The sequence below is a fragment of the Cynocephalus volans genome, chromosome 1 (assembly GCF_027409185.1).
Source record: "Cynocephalus volans isolate mCynVol1 chromosome 1, mCynVol1.pri, whole genome shotgun sequence".
NCBI lineage: Eukaryota > Metazoa > Chordata > Mammalia > Dermoptera > Cynocephalidae > Cynocephalus > Cynocephalus volans.
In genome coordinates, this window is record NC_084460.1 from 213773154 (window position 1) to 213789919 (window position 16766).

The 16766-nt window shown below is 35.5% G+C and overlaps 1 protein-coding gene across 1 annotated transcript in view; it reads left to right on the plus strand.

The window, feature by feature from the left end:
- Positions 1-16766, plus strand: part of ARHGAP15 (Rho GTPase activating protein 15) — a 563492-nt gene that overhangs the window by 305341 nt on the left and 241385 nt on the right. The window contains exon 8 of the mRNA XM_063076301.1: positions 6648-6770. Within this exon, the coding sequence (XP_062932371.1) occupies positions 6648-6770 (123 nt within the window). The remainder of the gene's footprint in view (positions 1-6647; positions 6771-16766) is intronic.

Below are 16766 nucleotides of genomic sequence, written 5' to 3' on the forward strand. Positions count from 1 at the left end.
TTTTTTTTTAGTAATTTAGCTTTCAAAATCAGCTACTGCCTTAGCTCAGTAACCACTCACTTTATGAGTAAATTTATCAAAGTTTTGAACAGCTCTCAAGTGACAAACTTTTACTGACACCGTATCAAGTCATAAGAAACCAAGACAAAATATCTAGTCAATAGAAGAATGTCTTAATGATCTGAATCTTTATATCCTATTCTGTATCTGATTCTGTTTCAGGAAAAAATGTCATTGTGTGTCTCTACACACACAATAGATTTTTGCTATTTAGATATATTTACTCTTCTTTCCTCTTGTGTTTCTAAAAATGTACTCATTATGCAATTCAAAGCTATACTATATACTATAATAAAAAGAATTTAAACAAAACACTCTATCTTACACCATAGAAATACATTATCAATATAGACACACCTAAGACGTATTATCAACAAAATAAAAATATTAAGCCTATACATAAAAAGATAGTGAAGAATTTACATCATAGGCATAAATATACTAGAGGTAGAAGATATGGATACATATGTTACTGGGAAGAGTAGCCATGGAATTTCTATATGGCTGAATGATAGTAGATTGCCAGGTCTTTATTGACACTAAACATGTAAACATGTGATCAGATTTGACTATTTAGACTAGATAATTTAGTCTAAAAGAAAACATTTTTCTTGTATATATTTTCACTTCTTAAATGGGTGGATAGCACGAATATGAATCATTGAATAGATAATGTGTACATATCCTTCTGTTACAAATCTAACCATCTATTTTTTTATTTCTACAATGTCTAAGTGGGAATTAAGTGGTTAAAACAAAGTGCTGCTGTTAAAATGCCCTGCATTCCCTCTTGCAATTATTTCCAGATTTAATCACGATTTCTGTTTTGAGTAAGTCTCTTATAAAGTTTCAATAACTTAGCTTCTCAGACTGCAAGTTGGGGGTTGAAATTATGACTTCTATTTACATTAAGCATGTGAAAAATCAAGATATTAAATGGCCAACAATACATTAAGCCCAAACTTAGTCTTTCTGCCCACTGACACATGGAGTTATGTGCAAAGTTCTGCAGTTCTAAAACTGTGTACTAGAGAGGGCGCAGCAGTATTTATTACAACCCCATGAGTTAGCACAAGTGTGTGTTCCCTGAAAAGGAATCAGGCAGGAGGCTGAAAAAAAAATTTAATAAACTCTATTTCTCTTTTCCATCAATTTTGGGTTAGGTGCTCTTATTTAATTAATTGAGAAAGTGGTAAAACAGGGTAATTCCAAATACAAGAAGGTTGTACTGGAAAATATGACTGGAGACAATTCAGTACTTTGTTATGTAATCCCTGTGATGGTTTGAGAAGTGTTTTGGAATCTCTGGGGATTAAGAGCCTGACATAACCTTATTATGTCATTTTTTTGTGGATCTCCCCCTCTGGACACCACAGTGTGGTAAAATGATTGCACTAAGCAACTGCCGCCAGCTTTGCCTTGACATCTTCCTGGAATTGAATGAAGTCTTGGGAACCCTTAGTTGCTAACAAAACTGTCTATCTACACCTGATGTTGATCCCTATGTAAAACCCTACCAATAAAGTGAGAACCAGTAGTCTAGAAAGCTGTTTGTAATAGCATTTCTGAAGGGTAATGACTCTGCTTTCCTTTAGCAACATTTCTGAAATGTTAGCTCTCCCAGCATTTCCAAATTTAAGAGAGAGAGAAAAAAATAACAACATGTAATTGTAACATGGGAATACCGCGAGAACAGCAATTTGGCAAGAAAGGGGGATATTTCAAAATAAGGTCTCCAGCAAGAGGAGTTCTGGCAGATGCACACTTCTGGATCATATTATCCAAACCGTTGGATTCTGGAAGATTTGGGGGTTTTCTTTTGTGGTTCCCATACTCTTAATAGAATAGTAGTAGATGTTCATTGTCCAAACTGTGTTGTTTCTCCCTCCCATTACTAAAGTGGGAGAATAAATATGCAAAGGGCACCTATTACAATAAGCGTTTCTATTTCTAGACGTGGTTTTAACACCATAATAGCTGGACAGGTATAAAACTTGTGTTGGGCTAATGCCTATTCTCATATGTAATGCTATTAACTGAAGATCATCTGGGAAAGCCCACTATCCTAACATCTTAGAAAGCCCACAATCCTAACTCTTCTCTGGTGAGGGCAGCTTTAGCACCAATTAAATCTCTCAACTGCTTAAGAATGGTGCTTAAAGCAAATGCCTTTGGCTCATGCACGTGTGTATGTGCATGTGTGTTTGTGTGTGTGTGTGTGTGTGTGTTGAGATTTAAATTGTGTACTGGTATTCAAAATTCTTACTCTTTAAAAAATATCTTTTTGTTTGGACTTGAAAGAGAAGATCACCCATCAGTAGAAAAGAGAGAGGAAAACGTAAAGAAAATATGTTAATTCTATAATACATGTAAAGCTAGCACAGTTCAGGTTAACTGTTCGTGGAGGTGAAAATATGTGAAATTAAGAGTGATTCTTCTGGTCTCCTCTGTAAATCAGATTAAATGCTTGGGAATTTAAACCCATGTCCCTTTTGGCTCTTTTCATTTTTGAATAAAAAGTTTAAATGGGAATGGGAAAAAACTGCTCATTGGCTTAACATAAATCTTTAAACTGCAGGAAGCTTCGCCCTCAAAAAGCAGTTGAATCTCTGAGGAAAAAGAAAAGGCTGAATTCTATTTTTCATAAATGATGGATTATTGTACCACACTGTGTATTTTCCAGTAAAGTGTCCTTTTATTTGCACTGTGTGATTACAAGTTTCTAAAAGTATGTGTGGGGTCACTTGGGTGCTGTGGGAAAATGGAAGGAGCACTGTTCTGTTAAAATCAGTAGTGAAATCAGAAGCAAACTATGTCCTGATTATTATAGGCATGTGTTTAAATTTTGCTTTCCTTAATTGGTTATGTTGTATTTACTTAAAATGAACAATTTGGCAAGTTTTTCTCCCTTGACAACAGACAAGTGTAAACTGTTTTATAGGTTTGGCTGTTAAAATCAGATTTGTAAACCACAATATTCAAAGACTTTTACTGCTGTTTACAGGAACCTAGTGATGGACTTTGCTTTATAACCATGTGCTTCTTACATTTTTATTTTGTATTTATAGCACTTTTAAGTTATTTGGTTAATAAAATGTATGCCATATATTACAGTCATCTATTGACTTTAACTTCTGCATAACTCTTAGGAAAAAACTGAGTGGAATGAATGATGGCAAAGACCTTGTAATTTGACTTGTCATCTGAGGACGATTATTTACGGCATCAGGAAATGGAGGTTGACGCTCTAGTCTGTCTCCAGGAAAGTCATCATTAGAGGCAACTTTGGAGATTTTGGCTATGTTAAAAACCATGTAATCTTATCCAAGACTCTACTCGTTTCTCAGTACATATGAGAAAGAAACAAGATAAAGCATTTAAAAACATATTCCCATTTTCTTTGAAAAACCAATGCACCTTACAGACATTTCTCACATGTGGAACCAGATGGTGGTATTGAAAACAATATAATATACATATATATCTCCCTAATTAAGAATACTATCACCAGAATACCTAGGGGCTTCCAAAAAGATATAACTCACTACCTAATTATTTTTATAATTTAGCATTTATGCTGTGTGTGTATGTGCTTTAATTTGCAATGTACTTTCTAGTCACATATTTTTACTAGTTCCAAAATGGCAGAAAAAATATCTTGCCTGACCCTGCATTTCTTTGCATTCTGTCATGGCAGATGGTAAGGTTTTGAGGTGAGACCAGGTATAGAAAATATTACCTTTGGTAACCTGTGAAAAGTTAGATTAATTATTCCTTAGATTGGTATTTTCCAAAGATGGACTTGAAACCAAAATTGCCCTGAGGAGGACTTTTTCTGAAGGATGTCTTTCTTCAGCCTCTAGCACTAGAATCTCCACCTGTGGGACTTTGACTACAGCTCTCAGTTGAGTAGATCATACATTGCTGGTGGTCATTGCAATTGCTGGACCGAGAATGAAAGTCGATAGGGTTTCCTGCAAGCACAGTATATTAAGATGCTCAAAATGACTCTTCCAATTATGCAGTTTTGAATCAGTTAATGCCTGATAGTCGTGTCCTATGGAGGCAAATTTTTCTTGCTTGGGTTCTAAGGGCATTTGCTATTTCTCCCAAATGACTTGAAGTCAATCCTTCCTCCAGGATCCCTTAGTCTCTTGTACTTCTATTATATTCCTTACTATGCTGTATCTTAATTACACAGGCCATATGCATTTTATCCACAACAATTAAATCCAGCACTGGCATGTATGTAATAGATGGTCAACTGGTATTTATTTTTTTAGCATCTAGCAGTACCGTCCAGAAATATAATGTGAATCATATGTGTAATGTAAAATGTCCTAGTAGCCACATTTTAAAAAGTGAAAAGAAACAGGTTTTAAATAATACTAATTTATTAAATAGATTATTTCATTTAGCTGAAAATATCAGAAACATCATCATTTCGACATATGGCTCAAGCTGCCTTTCATAGCCTCAAGTGACAAGTGGCTACCGCATAGGACAGCACTGGCCTAAAGCAGTGCTTCTCAAACTAGTTTAGTTAAGGTACACATAGAAAATGATAGGATTTGTATAGCCTACTGGAGGAAATGTGTAAGATCACTCACAGCCAAGCAATACACAACTGCTCCAGGGCCTCAGGCTGTCCCGGTCCTACCTAATTAACCTGAATGCTGAGGGCATCTATACCTTTCACACCCATATAACCCATTCTTCCAGGCATACTAGCTGGGAAGCTCTCCTCTAAAGTAGTTAGTCCCAACCTCTTCAAGTGATAGACCCATTCACACTCCTCACATGATAGTGGTTGTACTTTTATTGGCAATTTATTTAATAGATAGATAGCTGATGATTGATAGACAGATGATAGAATGCAGATAAATGATAGATCAAATCTTTATGTTTTATATATATATATACACACATATACACTTTTTTTTTTGCTTTTCAGTTTTTTTTTTTTTTTTTTTTTTTTTTTACAGTTTCTCAGCATGTGGATAGACCTACTACCAATAAAGGAAAACTTAAGTGGATCCTATAACTCTTCCAATCAATTTAAGGCAGTGGTTCTCAACAGGGAACAATTTTCCATCCACCCCCTTTCCCTCACCACCAGGGAACATTTGACAATGTCTGGGGACATTTTTTATAGTCACATCTGAGGAGAGGGTGCTACTAGAGTATTGTGGGTAGAAACCTGGAGGCTGCTCAATGTCCTACAGTCTGCAGAAGACAGCCCCCAACAACAGAGAATTGTCTGTCCTAAATGTCAATAGTGCAAAAGCTGAGAAACCCTACTTTAAGGTCATATAAAGTATTATAATCCTTTTAAGTGGCAAGCATTGTTTCAATTCAGTAATTTATAGCATCTAGTCCCATGCAATAATCAAAACTTTTAACTTAGTTTAAAAATAAATCATCACCCTTCTCCCAGATAGGAGGCAGGAAGGATGCTTTTCTCTTTCTGTCCTTCTCAGCTTTTCACTTCACTTTAACTCTGCATCCTGCTAACTCAAGTTTACAACTGTTTCGTGGTCAGAGCTGGGGAGGGAGAATGCAAAGTGTCGTTCGTTACTTGAGCAGTTATAAGGTGGCTTCTCACACTCGACGCCAGGCAGAGTTTTAAAAGCAGAGCTATATTTTTGAAAAACAGTGCCTAATAAAGTGCGCTACATCCTCACATTATGTCAACAATTGGGTTAAGACAGTGAAGGGCCCCCCCCCATATCTTATCTTACAGACACGATGAATTTCTGTCAGTAATTAATAATGAGACACCTTGACTGTGTTTAGACTCTATGCTTAATGAAAACCCAGACTTCATGTGTTACATTCATCATTGAATTCACTGCCTTTAGCACGGATAATTATTAGACATTCAGCAAATATTTGTTCAGGATTGAATTTGACACACACCTGACTTTGAAGATAAAGCTGAGAATAGGAGGCTGAGGACAGGGGACTGATGAAGACATGGAAAAAGTCTGCGGCAAATTTGTGTTTCCAAATTTCACCTAGAACTGGTGGTAATTATACATTGATAAAGAGATTAAGAAATAAGCTGTTTCAGAGAAAGAAATTACTTTAAGTTAATATAAAAAAGAAGATTGACAAAAGTATTGGGGCAAGCAGGACCTTCAAATACGCCCGCATTATCTAGAGATAGTATATAGTCAGACTTCATTGAAATTAACAATGCTAAAGAGTTCTCCCTGACCAGCCCCACCCCACCCCTCCAGTAATATAGATGAATTTTTCTTTACTCCAGCCATAATTTTGTGTATAGATACAGATACATGGAATTATCTAGATAAAGGTTATCATGTTAAATAGAAAGGAATGAAAGTGAAAATAAATTGTGAATACATGGAGTGAACCCCATTCTCATTCCACATTCATGTCGTAGCAGGACTAATACTTTCACATGGGCAGATTTTGCTCCAATGCCCTATCTAGACAGAAGGGCCTGAGCTATTAATTCAGGTGGTTGTTCCATAACTACTGTTTTCTACTCATATTTGCATAAAGTAATAATCATAAAGGAGAAATTTACTGAAAGCCTCTGATTTTTTTTTAATCTTCAGTGTTCAGACTGCATCATAGTGCTTCTGATACAAGCGACAAAAACCGAGTTAAAAGCAGATTAAAGAAGTTTATTACCCGAAGACCTTCCCTGAAAACTCTGCAAGAAAAAGGACTTATTAAAGGTACAGGACATTTTATACTTGTACTGTAACTGTGATAAATGAATGTGCCTCTGTGTCCATGGCTAATCAGCTCTAAACAAATATTAGGATATTTTATTCTTTTTAGGTTTGTTATTAAATTTTCTGCACCATAACAGAGGAAAAAATATTTGTCCAGGAAACAAATCCTGAGAAAATAATGGTAGCATCATGGGATTACTGAAGAAAATACCTAGTTTTTGACTTCAGAGGATCTAGGCTCTGCACCAGCAGCAAAAGGGTTATTCTAGTAGCCTGAAAGTGAAAGGGCCTAGCAGCCCTTTTCACTCTCAGAAGTGTCTTGATTTAAATAATAAGTTATCTACTCATCCTAGTAGTAGTCTAAAGTAAGTGCGAGGCAGAAAATCTAAGATAAACTAGTGTCATGAAAACTTATGGATATTGAGAGCTGGAGAGCCCAAAGCTCAATCTAAACTGAAATAACTAGGTGCTTTTGCAAATATATCTAAAGAAGTAGACAATAAACTATCTAACTACCAAAATAGAAAAACAGGGTGTCTGGCATTAGACTAACTGGAATTAAGACCTTGGTTCTGCTACTTACTCATACTGACATTGAGCAAATTATGATCTCTCTGAGCCTCAGCTTTCTTATCTGTTAAATGGGGATTCTTATATGCATCATTGAAAGTCATTGAGAGGAGTAAATGAGATAACCTATGTAAAGCATTTAGCAGAGTTTCTGGAACAAAAGTAAGTATTCAATAAATATTCTCTGCTATTAGTACTATTATGGCTCATTACTGATGTTACCACTGTTAGAGTGTCAGATAGGTGTGTGGATGGATGAAGAGGTAGAACCAATGATACAGTAGATTTCTATAACTGGAAATCACCTTACAGATCATACAGGCAAAACATATTATTTTCCTAACAAGAAAACGTGAATGGAATCCACTATTCTCCCTATTTTTCAATTTTTCTAACTTATGGATATCTTTTGAAAATTAAATATAAGAAAGAATTTGAAAATAGGCTAAAATAAACTCCTATCCCTGAGAAGAAAGTTGAAAGACTAATTTTTATAGAAACCAAAAGGTGTTTTAATATACAATCATTTTTCAGGAAAAGGGCAAAACAGATCTTAATATTTTCAGCTATACTTAGAATGATAATTATTTAAGTAGTTTACAATAACTATTTGACCTATCAATTTTAGTTCATTTTTAAATTGGTGAACATAACCCAAAAATTAGCTAGCACTCTGAACCAGTTGCAGAAGGTGGAATTTTATGAGACATGAACATACCTATCACTAATGGAGCAGAAAATTCTTAGAATATAGCCCTGAGGGGTAAAACTAAGACCTGCTTTAAATCAGACTGGTGTCAGACTTTTACTCTATGAAGATGTTTTTTTAGTGCCATAGACAGTATGTGACCCTGTACAGATTTAATTTCATAGAGTATTGTAGTATTGCCTTCAATTCTATCTTAGAATTTATTCCATGGATTATCATTTTCTTAGAAAGGACTCCATTCCAGGTTACCTGCCATCAAAACCAGATTAGCAGCCAAACAATCCCAATTTTACATAAAGTCCAAATTTTTCATGATTAGCAAAATGAAAGGTGTTTTAATTCAGTGACAGGGTCTGGCTCCAAGCAAAGTACTGAAGAGTTATTTACTACAGTGCTCTAGAATTGGTCTCAGAAAGAGAAACTGAATGCCTATTGCAGTTTTCATCCTGATGCAATTGAACCACTGAACACATTGTGATTCATGCATTTCCTATTGTAGAATTTCCATTAAATTTTCACCATAGCTGACCAGTGAGTCAGTATTCATTAGTAGGGATATGGAAAATCTATGTAAAATTCTGATTTGCTAAGCTTCCATTGTTGTCTTCAGTGGAATTTCTTTTTTCCAAATACAGATCAAGTTATGCAAATACCATCATTTCTTGGGCTTGTTTCAGTTTTAACTGTGAACTTTTTTTAAAGCTTTTACTGAGATTTTTTTTTCCAACTCAGTAAAAGGCATTAAACCAATTTTTAACCATACCTGGCGAGTGAAATTTAGTACTTTAACCCATTTTATTATTATATCTAAGGCAGAGACTTAGAAAAAGAAATAAAATAAATATTTTTAATTAGTCAAGAAAAATTACGTAAAATAAATTGATGATCAATGGTTAAATGGTTCATTTCTCCAAGCAAAATGGCTTAACTCTTTCAAATGGTAGAATTATTTAGAAAGAGTGATATGGCCTTTAAAATTGCTCTGCAGTATATTTGGTCATAGAGTCTGTATCAGATTCTTTAAACTGTTGAATCTTCCAGATCTTTTGTCCTTCATTACCAAGGTTCAGGAAAGCTGTGCTTGGTAGCTTGGGCCTTACAGTTATGTTTCTTGAAACCCGGGAGGGGTTCTGCAGGGCCAAAGCCACTTTCCAAACTGTTTATTCTTTCACATAATGTTACCAACAGGTTGAGAAGGCTGAGCTTTGAATTCAGGCAGCATTTATTGAGTGTCACTGCGGGGGCAGGAAGTGCTGTGCCTTATTAACTTTATAATACCCAGTCAGAGTACTGTCCACAAAGCATTTTATGTGAAAAGAGAATTGCCCCAATATCATTCAGTCTAAACTCAGTCACTAACCTTTCTGCAAAATCTGATTTTTGTGCTCATGGAGACCTAGCCAATATTTGGTTTCATTGGCCAGAATCTAGATCTGGAAACAGTCACTTGATGGGGCTGCATTTTCTAATTTCTTTAATATGACTAATGAGAAGGGCACATTGTGAAGCCAGCAGACAGTTCTGAATGATCACTCAGTGGATAGAAATCTTAATAGCTCAGGTGGACGTAGCAATCATTGTGCCATTGCAGTGGTAGCTTCTGAAAAGCTCTCCAAATGCATTCATATTTGCCAGCGGAATGGCGAATGCTTTTTAAATGTATGAGGTTATTACATTGAGCATCTCATTGGAAACAAAACTTGAATCAGTTTAATATGTAATTTATAAGAAAGAGAGTGCATTTTCCTTATATCAAAATAATAGAGTCAGAGAGGATTGTGTGTTTAGAAAGTAGTTTCCTTCATATTAATATGGGCAAAACCATACTGGATAGCATTATCAGAAACTGAAATTAATGCCATACTACTTCTGTGTTTTAATCAGTATACTGTAAACAATCTGTTTAAAGATTAAATATTACACCTCGAGGATTTATAATGAAAAGCAGTGTTTTCCAGCCTCATCCCAGGTTTGCTCCCTAGGTGGTTCCACTTTGAATGATTTCTATTTATAGTTCTGGTAATTAGCTCCGTATCTATAACCCTGTTATTTGGGGTGCATGTTGGTTTGTTTTTGTCAATATCTTCCTTATCTTCAATGTTCCAATGTCTTGATTTCTCAGTCTTAGACATTACCTTAGATTTCTGCTGTGATAGGCATGAATTTTACTCAATTACACCAAGTATCATCTACTTGGTCCTTCCCTTCCCCAATTACTCATGGTCAAATGAAGCTGGTCTCACAGTCTACATTGGTTTTCTTCACAAATTGCAACTTTACCTAAATCTCTACTTATTGTTCCATTAAGCATAGAAAATTGAGATGTCAGTCTCCATTGGTAAGATGAGGTAGTTAGTGCCCCCTTCCCCTCTCATCTGCTTTACCTTTTCTATTGTACTTCTACACTGTTTTATATTATTTCATTTGCTTCTATAATTGTGACTTATTCATAGGTTAATTCTAAAAATTAAAAACCAAAAATCACCATCCTTGCTATCATGTTTATTTAAAGTTGCTTACTGCAGCACCAAGTATTAGATTCCTTCTCTGTTCTTACCATATCATAACCCCTGTGATTCTGAAAGAGCAATGCCCCTGATCATGGTGAAAAAGATTCTCCTATCTTTTACGTTTGAGAGCTATATTAATAATTTAATGCTGTTTCACAACCCCCTCCATGTTTTTTTCCCCATATTTTGTATCAAAATGTAAAAAAAATTAAGAATCAGCTTTATTTTGATCACATAAATATTATAGAATCTTTGGCCAGGCAATGTGCCAGATTGGATTAACATGTTTGTGGGTACAATGCTATGACTATGGGCCACACAAGTTATAATATTCTTGTTTTCAAAGCTTATGCTCCATCATTTGTTTATAATCATGTTATCTTTTAGTTTGATTCATTTTTTGATTGTGAATTTCTTGTACAGACTCCCCACCCCCCATACTGAATTTCATTTTTTTTCTTGCTTTCTGGGCCTTTATGTCACTAAGTGCTTTCATCTTCTTGGTCTATGTATTCTTGCCACCCCCTGCTCTCTTCCCCTGAAAATCTTCTTCTCTAGTCCTTGCATCCTCTTATTCCAATTTGGACTGGTTGCTTTCCAGGGTATTATCCTGTGATTTCCTTTCACTGCTCTTCCTACTTGTATTCACCGTCTTCTGGATCCCATGGCTTTTCTTTCTTTCTCTAACTCCTTCTATTACCATGTAACAGTGTCCACTAACTCATTTAGAAAACATGAGACCTTAGTTGTCTAAAAATACCTTCAGTCTGCCCACACACTTTATCAACAAAATAATCAAGCTTAGTTGGGTATAAAATTCCATTGCCTATAGAATACAGAATTGGAGGTTTCACTCTTAATAATTGTATTTCTTATAATTGTTACTTTAATTTTTCTCTCTCAAAATCACTGGGGGTTTTGGTCTTTGAGAAAGAGGCTCCATAAAGAACGGCTATAGCTTTGAATACATGGTATACTTGTCAATAATATGGTTTTGCATTAGCGTGATCTATGAGGGTCTCCCACACCTGCCTCAAATATCATATATTTCCAAAGGATACAGAGTACCATATATACTCTTGATAAACTGAATCAATCCTAATGATGATTAAAAAAATTTTCAACTCCATTTTACAAGAAAATTGAGGAGAAAAATATTTCAATTTATTTGAAAGTATAGCAGCTTTAGAAATGACCAAGCCAGGCTTAAAGCTGGATTCTGCCATTTGCCAGCTATGTAACTTAATATCTGGCTATTGACCTTCTCCTCTATAAAATTTACATAATAAAGTTTAAATGAAATGATATATGGAAGGACTCTCACACAATGCTCAATTGAGCCATTCAGCAACTGTTTTCTCCTTTCCTCCGTTCCTTGATTCTTCCTTTCTTCTTTCTTTATTCTTTCCTTCCTTTTATCTTTCCTTCCTTCTTTTCAACTTCCTTTCATTCCTTCCTTTTCTTCTTCTTTTATTAGGTTCACAGAGCAAATTATGGCCAAAATGGCCCTAGAAAAGCATTCTCCCAAGTATTTCTTTTAAGTTTGAGAGATCAATCCAGGCAAATGTCTAGGAAAGGCAACAGTAATTTATTTACTTCAAAAAAAGTACATTGCTAATTTGGTGTTGGCTTATATTTATCTTCTTGATAATTTTTATCATGGTACTCTTTATACATTAATAAGCATGAGCTCACTTTTCTTTCCTAACTACACCCGCTTATATAGTGTCATTTAACTGCTAGAACATTTAAGTAATTACCCACACAGACATAACTAATTGTTTAAGGCTGCTGACATCAAAGAAAATAATGTCTTTGAAAAATTATGGTACTTTTCTAAAATACGTCAATGATATTGAGAAGTAAAGAAAGATTTGCCATTCAAATTGCAGATACAAGTTATCCACCCTAAACTTTCTGTACCAGTCATGTTTATGAATAGCAAAATCACTGAGTGAAAAAGACAGTATTTTTTAAATAATTTGTTGGAACTGATGTATGACAGAGTAACCTAATTGTCACACTGTTAATTTAAGCAAATTACTTGTACATATGAGCAACACTGCAATATAGCTTTGAGTAGAGACATGCGCCGACTTTGCTACTTTATCAGTATTAGTCTGAGAATAATTGTATTTGAATTTATATATCAGGGCATGGGTCTATCATTGCTTGGGCCTGAAATAACTCTCACAACTTCCACAATACACACCAATGTGCTTAAGTATGTCTTGTAAATCTTCTTTTCTTTTAACTTCTTTATGGTTCACAATTGAACTGTGATCCTTACGTGCGAGCTATGTCATGATTTAATATTAGCCAAAATTAATAGCCAACCTTAAGCTTCTTTATCTTGGCCTACAAGCTTCTTGTTCCTTTGCATTTATAGTTCCCAGGCAGTTTCTGTTATTTAAAGGCCCTTGGGAGCAAATGTGCTGGTAATAGAGTACCGTGTAGCTAGCTTTTGTTCAATGATAAAACACAGGTCACCATGAGAGATGGAGAAGTGTTGGGAAAAAAGTGCACCTGGGTAGCAGGTTAAGCCCATGTCTTTTAAAAGCCTGCTATCCAGGGTGGAAGCCGTCCAGGTCTTCTGAGATATTAAAAGCAGAATAACTTTGGAGCAACAAGAGAAAATGAGGTCCAGAAATGGGAGAGAATTAGGTAAGGAGGAAAGAATGAGCCAAAACAATAAATTTATTTCCCTGTGATTCAAGAATTTACTTTCTTACAGGGAGAGACCTTTTTGTACGGACATTAGTTAGAATGTAACATTATATGATGGTGACTAACATATGCTTGATTTTTCATATCTACAGAATGGTTTTACCAGTAAATTCCTGGTATAACACATTGTAGTTTGTGTATTAGCAAATAATAATAGTAGTAATTTTCCTTTTTCAACTCCTACAGTACATTTCTTTTAAACCGAGTCAAGTCCTCAAGATCTTTCCCATTATTTAAGTAGAAGAAAGTGTCATATAATATCAGGTTTTGCCATAGCATTGACCAGATGCCTAGTAATAGCCATGCTAAGTGCTAGGAATATAAAATGAAAAAGACCCAATTGATTCGGCAACATATTGACATTCTGTTTTTAGCCAATGGCCTCTAAAATCCATACTAATTCTTGCCCTGGAAGTAGATGCTGGTTTTATTTATTCTATGGACTATGTATCCTTAAAAGATTGCAGAGTTTTGGGATACCATTAAGTGTTAGTAGAATCCTGGTGCCAGCTTGAAGTATTGTATTTGAGCCTTCCAGTGTTAGTACTGACAAGTTTCCATAAAAAACGAAGAAATACAGCACAAACACCAATAAGGAAGCAGTAACGGGGAGAGGCAGCTTTGTTTCATCATGTGACTCTAGACCATGTTTTAATCATACCCTAGGTATTAACTCAAATTTCTTGTATATGTATAGATTGTAGGAAAGATACAAAACCCCCCTTTCACTTCTGACATTGCACCAACCAAAGTTGATATGCTCTCCAAAGTGTATCCTCAACTATTTGCAGATGACCAAAAGTCAGGCTAACGTGATAGTTCCTTCTTGTGTCAGAAGGCTACTGCCCTCGGGAGAGGTGGTCCATGACCCTTTCAATCTTCTAATCACATCTTAAATCTTTCCTCCATGAAACCACCTGAAGAGAAGAAAAAGATGCAGGGCCGTTCAAAAGAATCCCCGTTTTGTTTTTAAAGGTTAGCATTCATTATTGATACCCTGCTGTTCTCCAGCAGGTGTTCTCATACCGCATAATTTCCTCATGACTCCAAACCCAGCTTCACAGGCAGTGGAAGATTCTTCAGCTTAATTCTTGTTAGCTTTTCAGGGTCTCCGTACCCCCTACAAACAATATCCAAAACCAGTGCTGGATACTGGTTTTTTCTTTGGAATTTTCATAACCCTACTGCTCACACAGAGTGCTAGCTGGTGATTTTGTTTTGTGGGGTGGATAATTGACGTAGAGGAAAGCAGAATTTTATCCTGACCTAGAGATTGATAATTTGAACAAATGTGTGAATGAATGATTCATAAGCCATGAGATGAGTTGAATTTTCCATAGTATTTGAGAAAGGAGGTCCTACGCCTTCCTCACTCATGGTGTGAATGGGATTTAAGAGTCCACATTATGTGTGTGTTGAGTGTATCTCTAAAGATAGCACATATCAGAGCTCTCACAACAGTATCTCCTCATCAGGGACCACATTCAGCAGATGTGTTAGACTGCTACAAGCAAAAGAAATATTCATATCAACAGTTCATTCTGACAAATGCTAAGATGAAAAGACTGCTCTTTTATTTCCTTTAGCATCACTGACACTTTGGCCTACAGATCTCTTTTTCCCTGTATTCACGTCTATTATAAATCAATGATACATTCCATAAATTTACAAAATTAATGAAAAATAACTGGTATCATTTTATTTGGGGGGCCCAAATTTTGTTTAATGTAAAAAAATCTCCCCTCTGACTTGTTATCCTGATTAGCAATATTGAAAATTAACCAGCCTCTGTAAAATTTAGTCATCAAGAAAATAACTCCGTGTTGCAAAAGTGCTATCCCTCCATTTTCTACTTTTCTCTGTGGGAGGGAGGCAAGAGGCCATATCAGAATTTGAATAGCCTGATTGGTGGTCTGTCAGTGTCAGTCAGGTTGCAATATGGAAAGATATATCTCCCAGCTTTTCTTTGAAATTGGCTATATTGCTCTAAGTTTGTTTTATCAAAGCATTTTCTGGGGCAACAGATCTGAAAACATAAACTTTATGTAGCATTGCTCCTCCTTAGATATTTCCCTTTAATATGTCCTTTCTTTTTGAAGATAAAATAAAAGTACATAAAAGAGTTCTGGGAATACACAGCTATATGTCATAAACACCCTTCACTCCCCTCAGCCAGGGCTCCCATCCCCCGAAATTTGGAAATGATTTGATTGAAGTGATGACTGCCTTGGTCTTGTTTGAATACTCCTTCTTCTTCATTGTCTTCTTCTGTCCATGGGAGTCAACAACCCTGTCACAGGCTCACTCCTGGGAGGGAAAGAGGTATTTCTAGCAATCATATTTTCCAAACATAAAATTGAGATGCATGTCCTGACGGTGACATAATATTTGAAGTAGGGATTGTGCTCGAAGATCCAGAACATATGCTTGAAAGAGTTTTCTTATAAAATGCTACCATTTAAGACACTTTTTAGATTCTTATTCACAAAGGGCACATTCCCCCATCCCTTTTATTCTCATTAAAAAATATTACCCACAAATCAAAAGACTGACCAGTTTTCCCTCAACCATGTTTCTTTGCCAGCTAGAGAACCTCCCTGTTGACTAGAAAGTTAAATGCACAGCCATCAAGGAAGAAATGCAAACCAGACTGCCATATATATTATGGATATATAGCTCTTTTTAAAAATGCTAGTTGGTTTTTCATACTGGAGTATTGACTAACTGTCTGTGTTTGATGTATGGTTTACCAGCCTGATGTCGACTTATGGTTAGAGCTTAACTTGTTAGTTCTGCTTTTGCAGCCAATTCAGAATAACTACAGATGCCTCGAGATATTAAAATTGACTGCTCAAATGGACTCAGTGTGGGAGTTTCATTGGTTTTAAATTGATAACAGCTGAAAGAGTGAATGATTAAAGTGTACATGGGCATAGGACACAGATCTTCCATAGGAACTCTTGTGAACAGACTCCAGTAGTGCAGGATTTTTTTCTTTCTTTCTCTGTGATAGTTATTCCTAAGCAATCTTAAGTTAAATTTTCAAATCATACAGGAATATTCAGGAGACTAGAGAAGAAATAATTCCTGAAAAACTGAGATAAATTTTGATGAAATGGGTTTTATTCGGTAGGGAACATTTAAAGTTAAGTAGCATTCCATAAGGAGGTAATTGTGTCTATTTCCCAGGCATTTAAGTTAAATAAGCTGTGTAGGAAGCATAAACTGTCATAATAGAATGGTTGGAATGTTGTGTACATCTCTTTCTTCAACTCATAAAAACCAAAGCTCCAAAGTGCCTTATCATAGATAAGTCAAATAAAGCCTCTTCTTTGCTCTCTTATTCTCTTGGGAACAGTTATTATTGTTTTCATTATTTAAAAAGATGTTCTGAATTCTTCCTTCTCACACAGGGAAAAAACACACACAAATAGAAATAAGAAAACTTTTCTCCCCCTCCTCAAATCACCAATACTTATA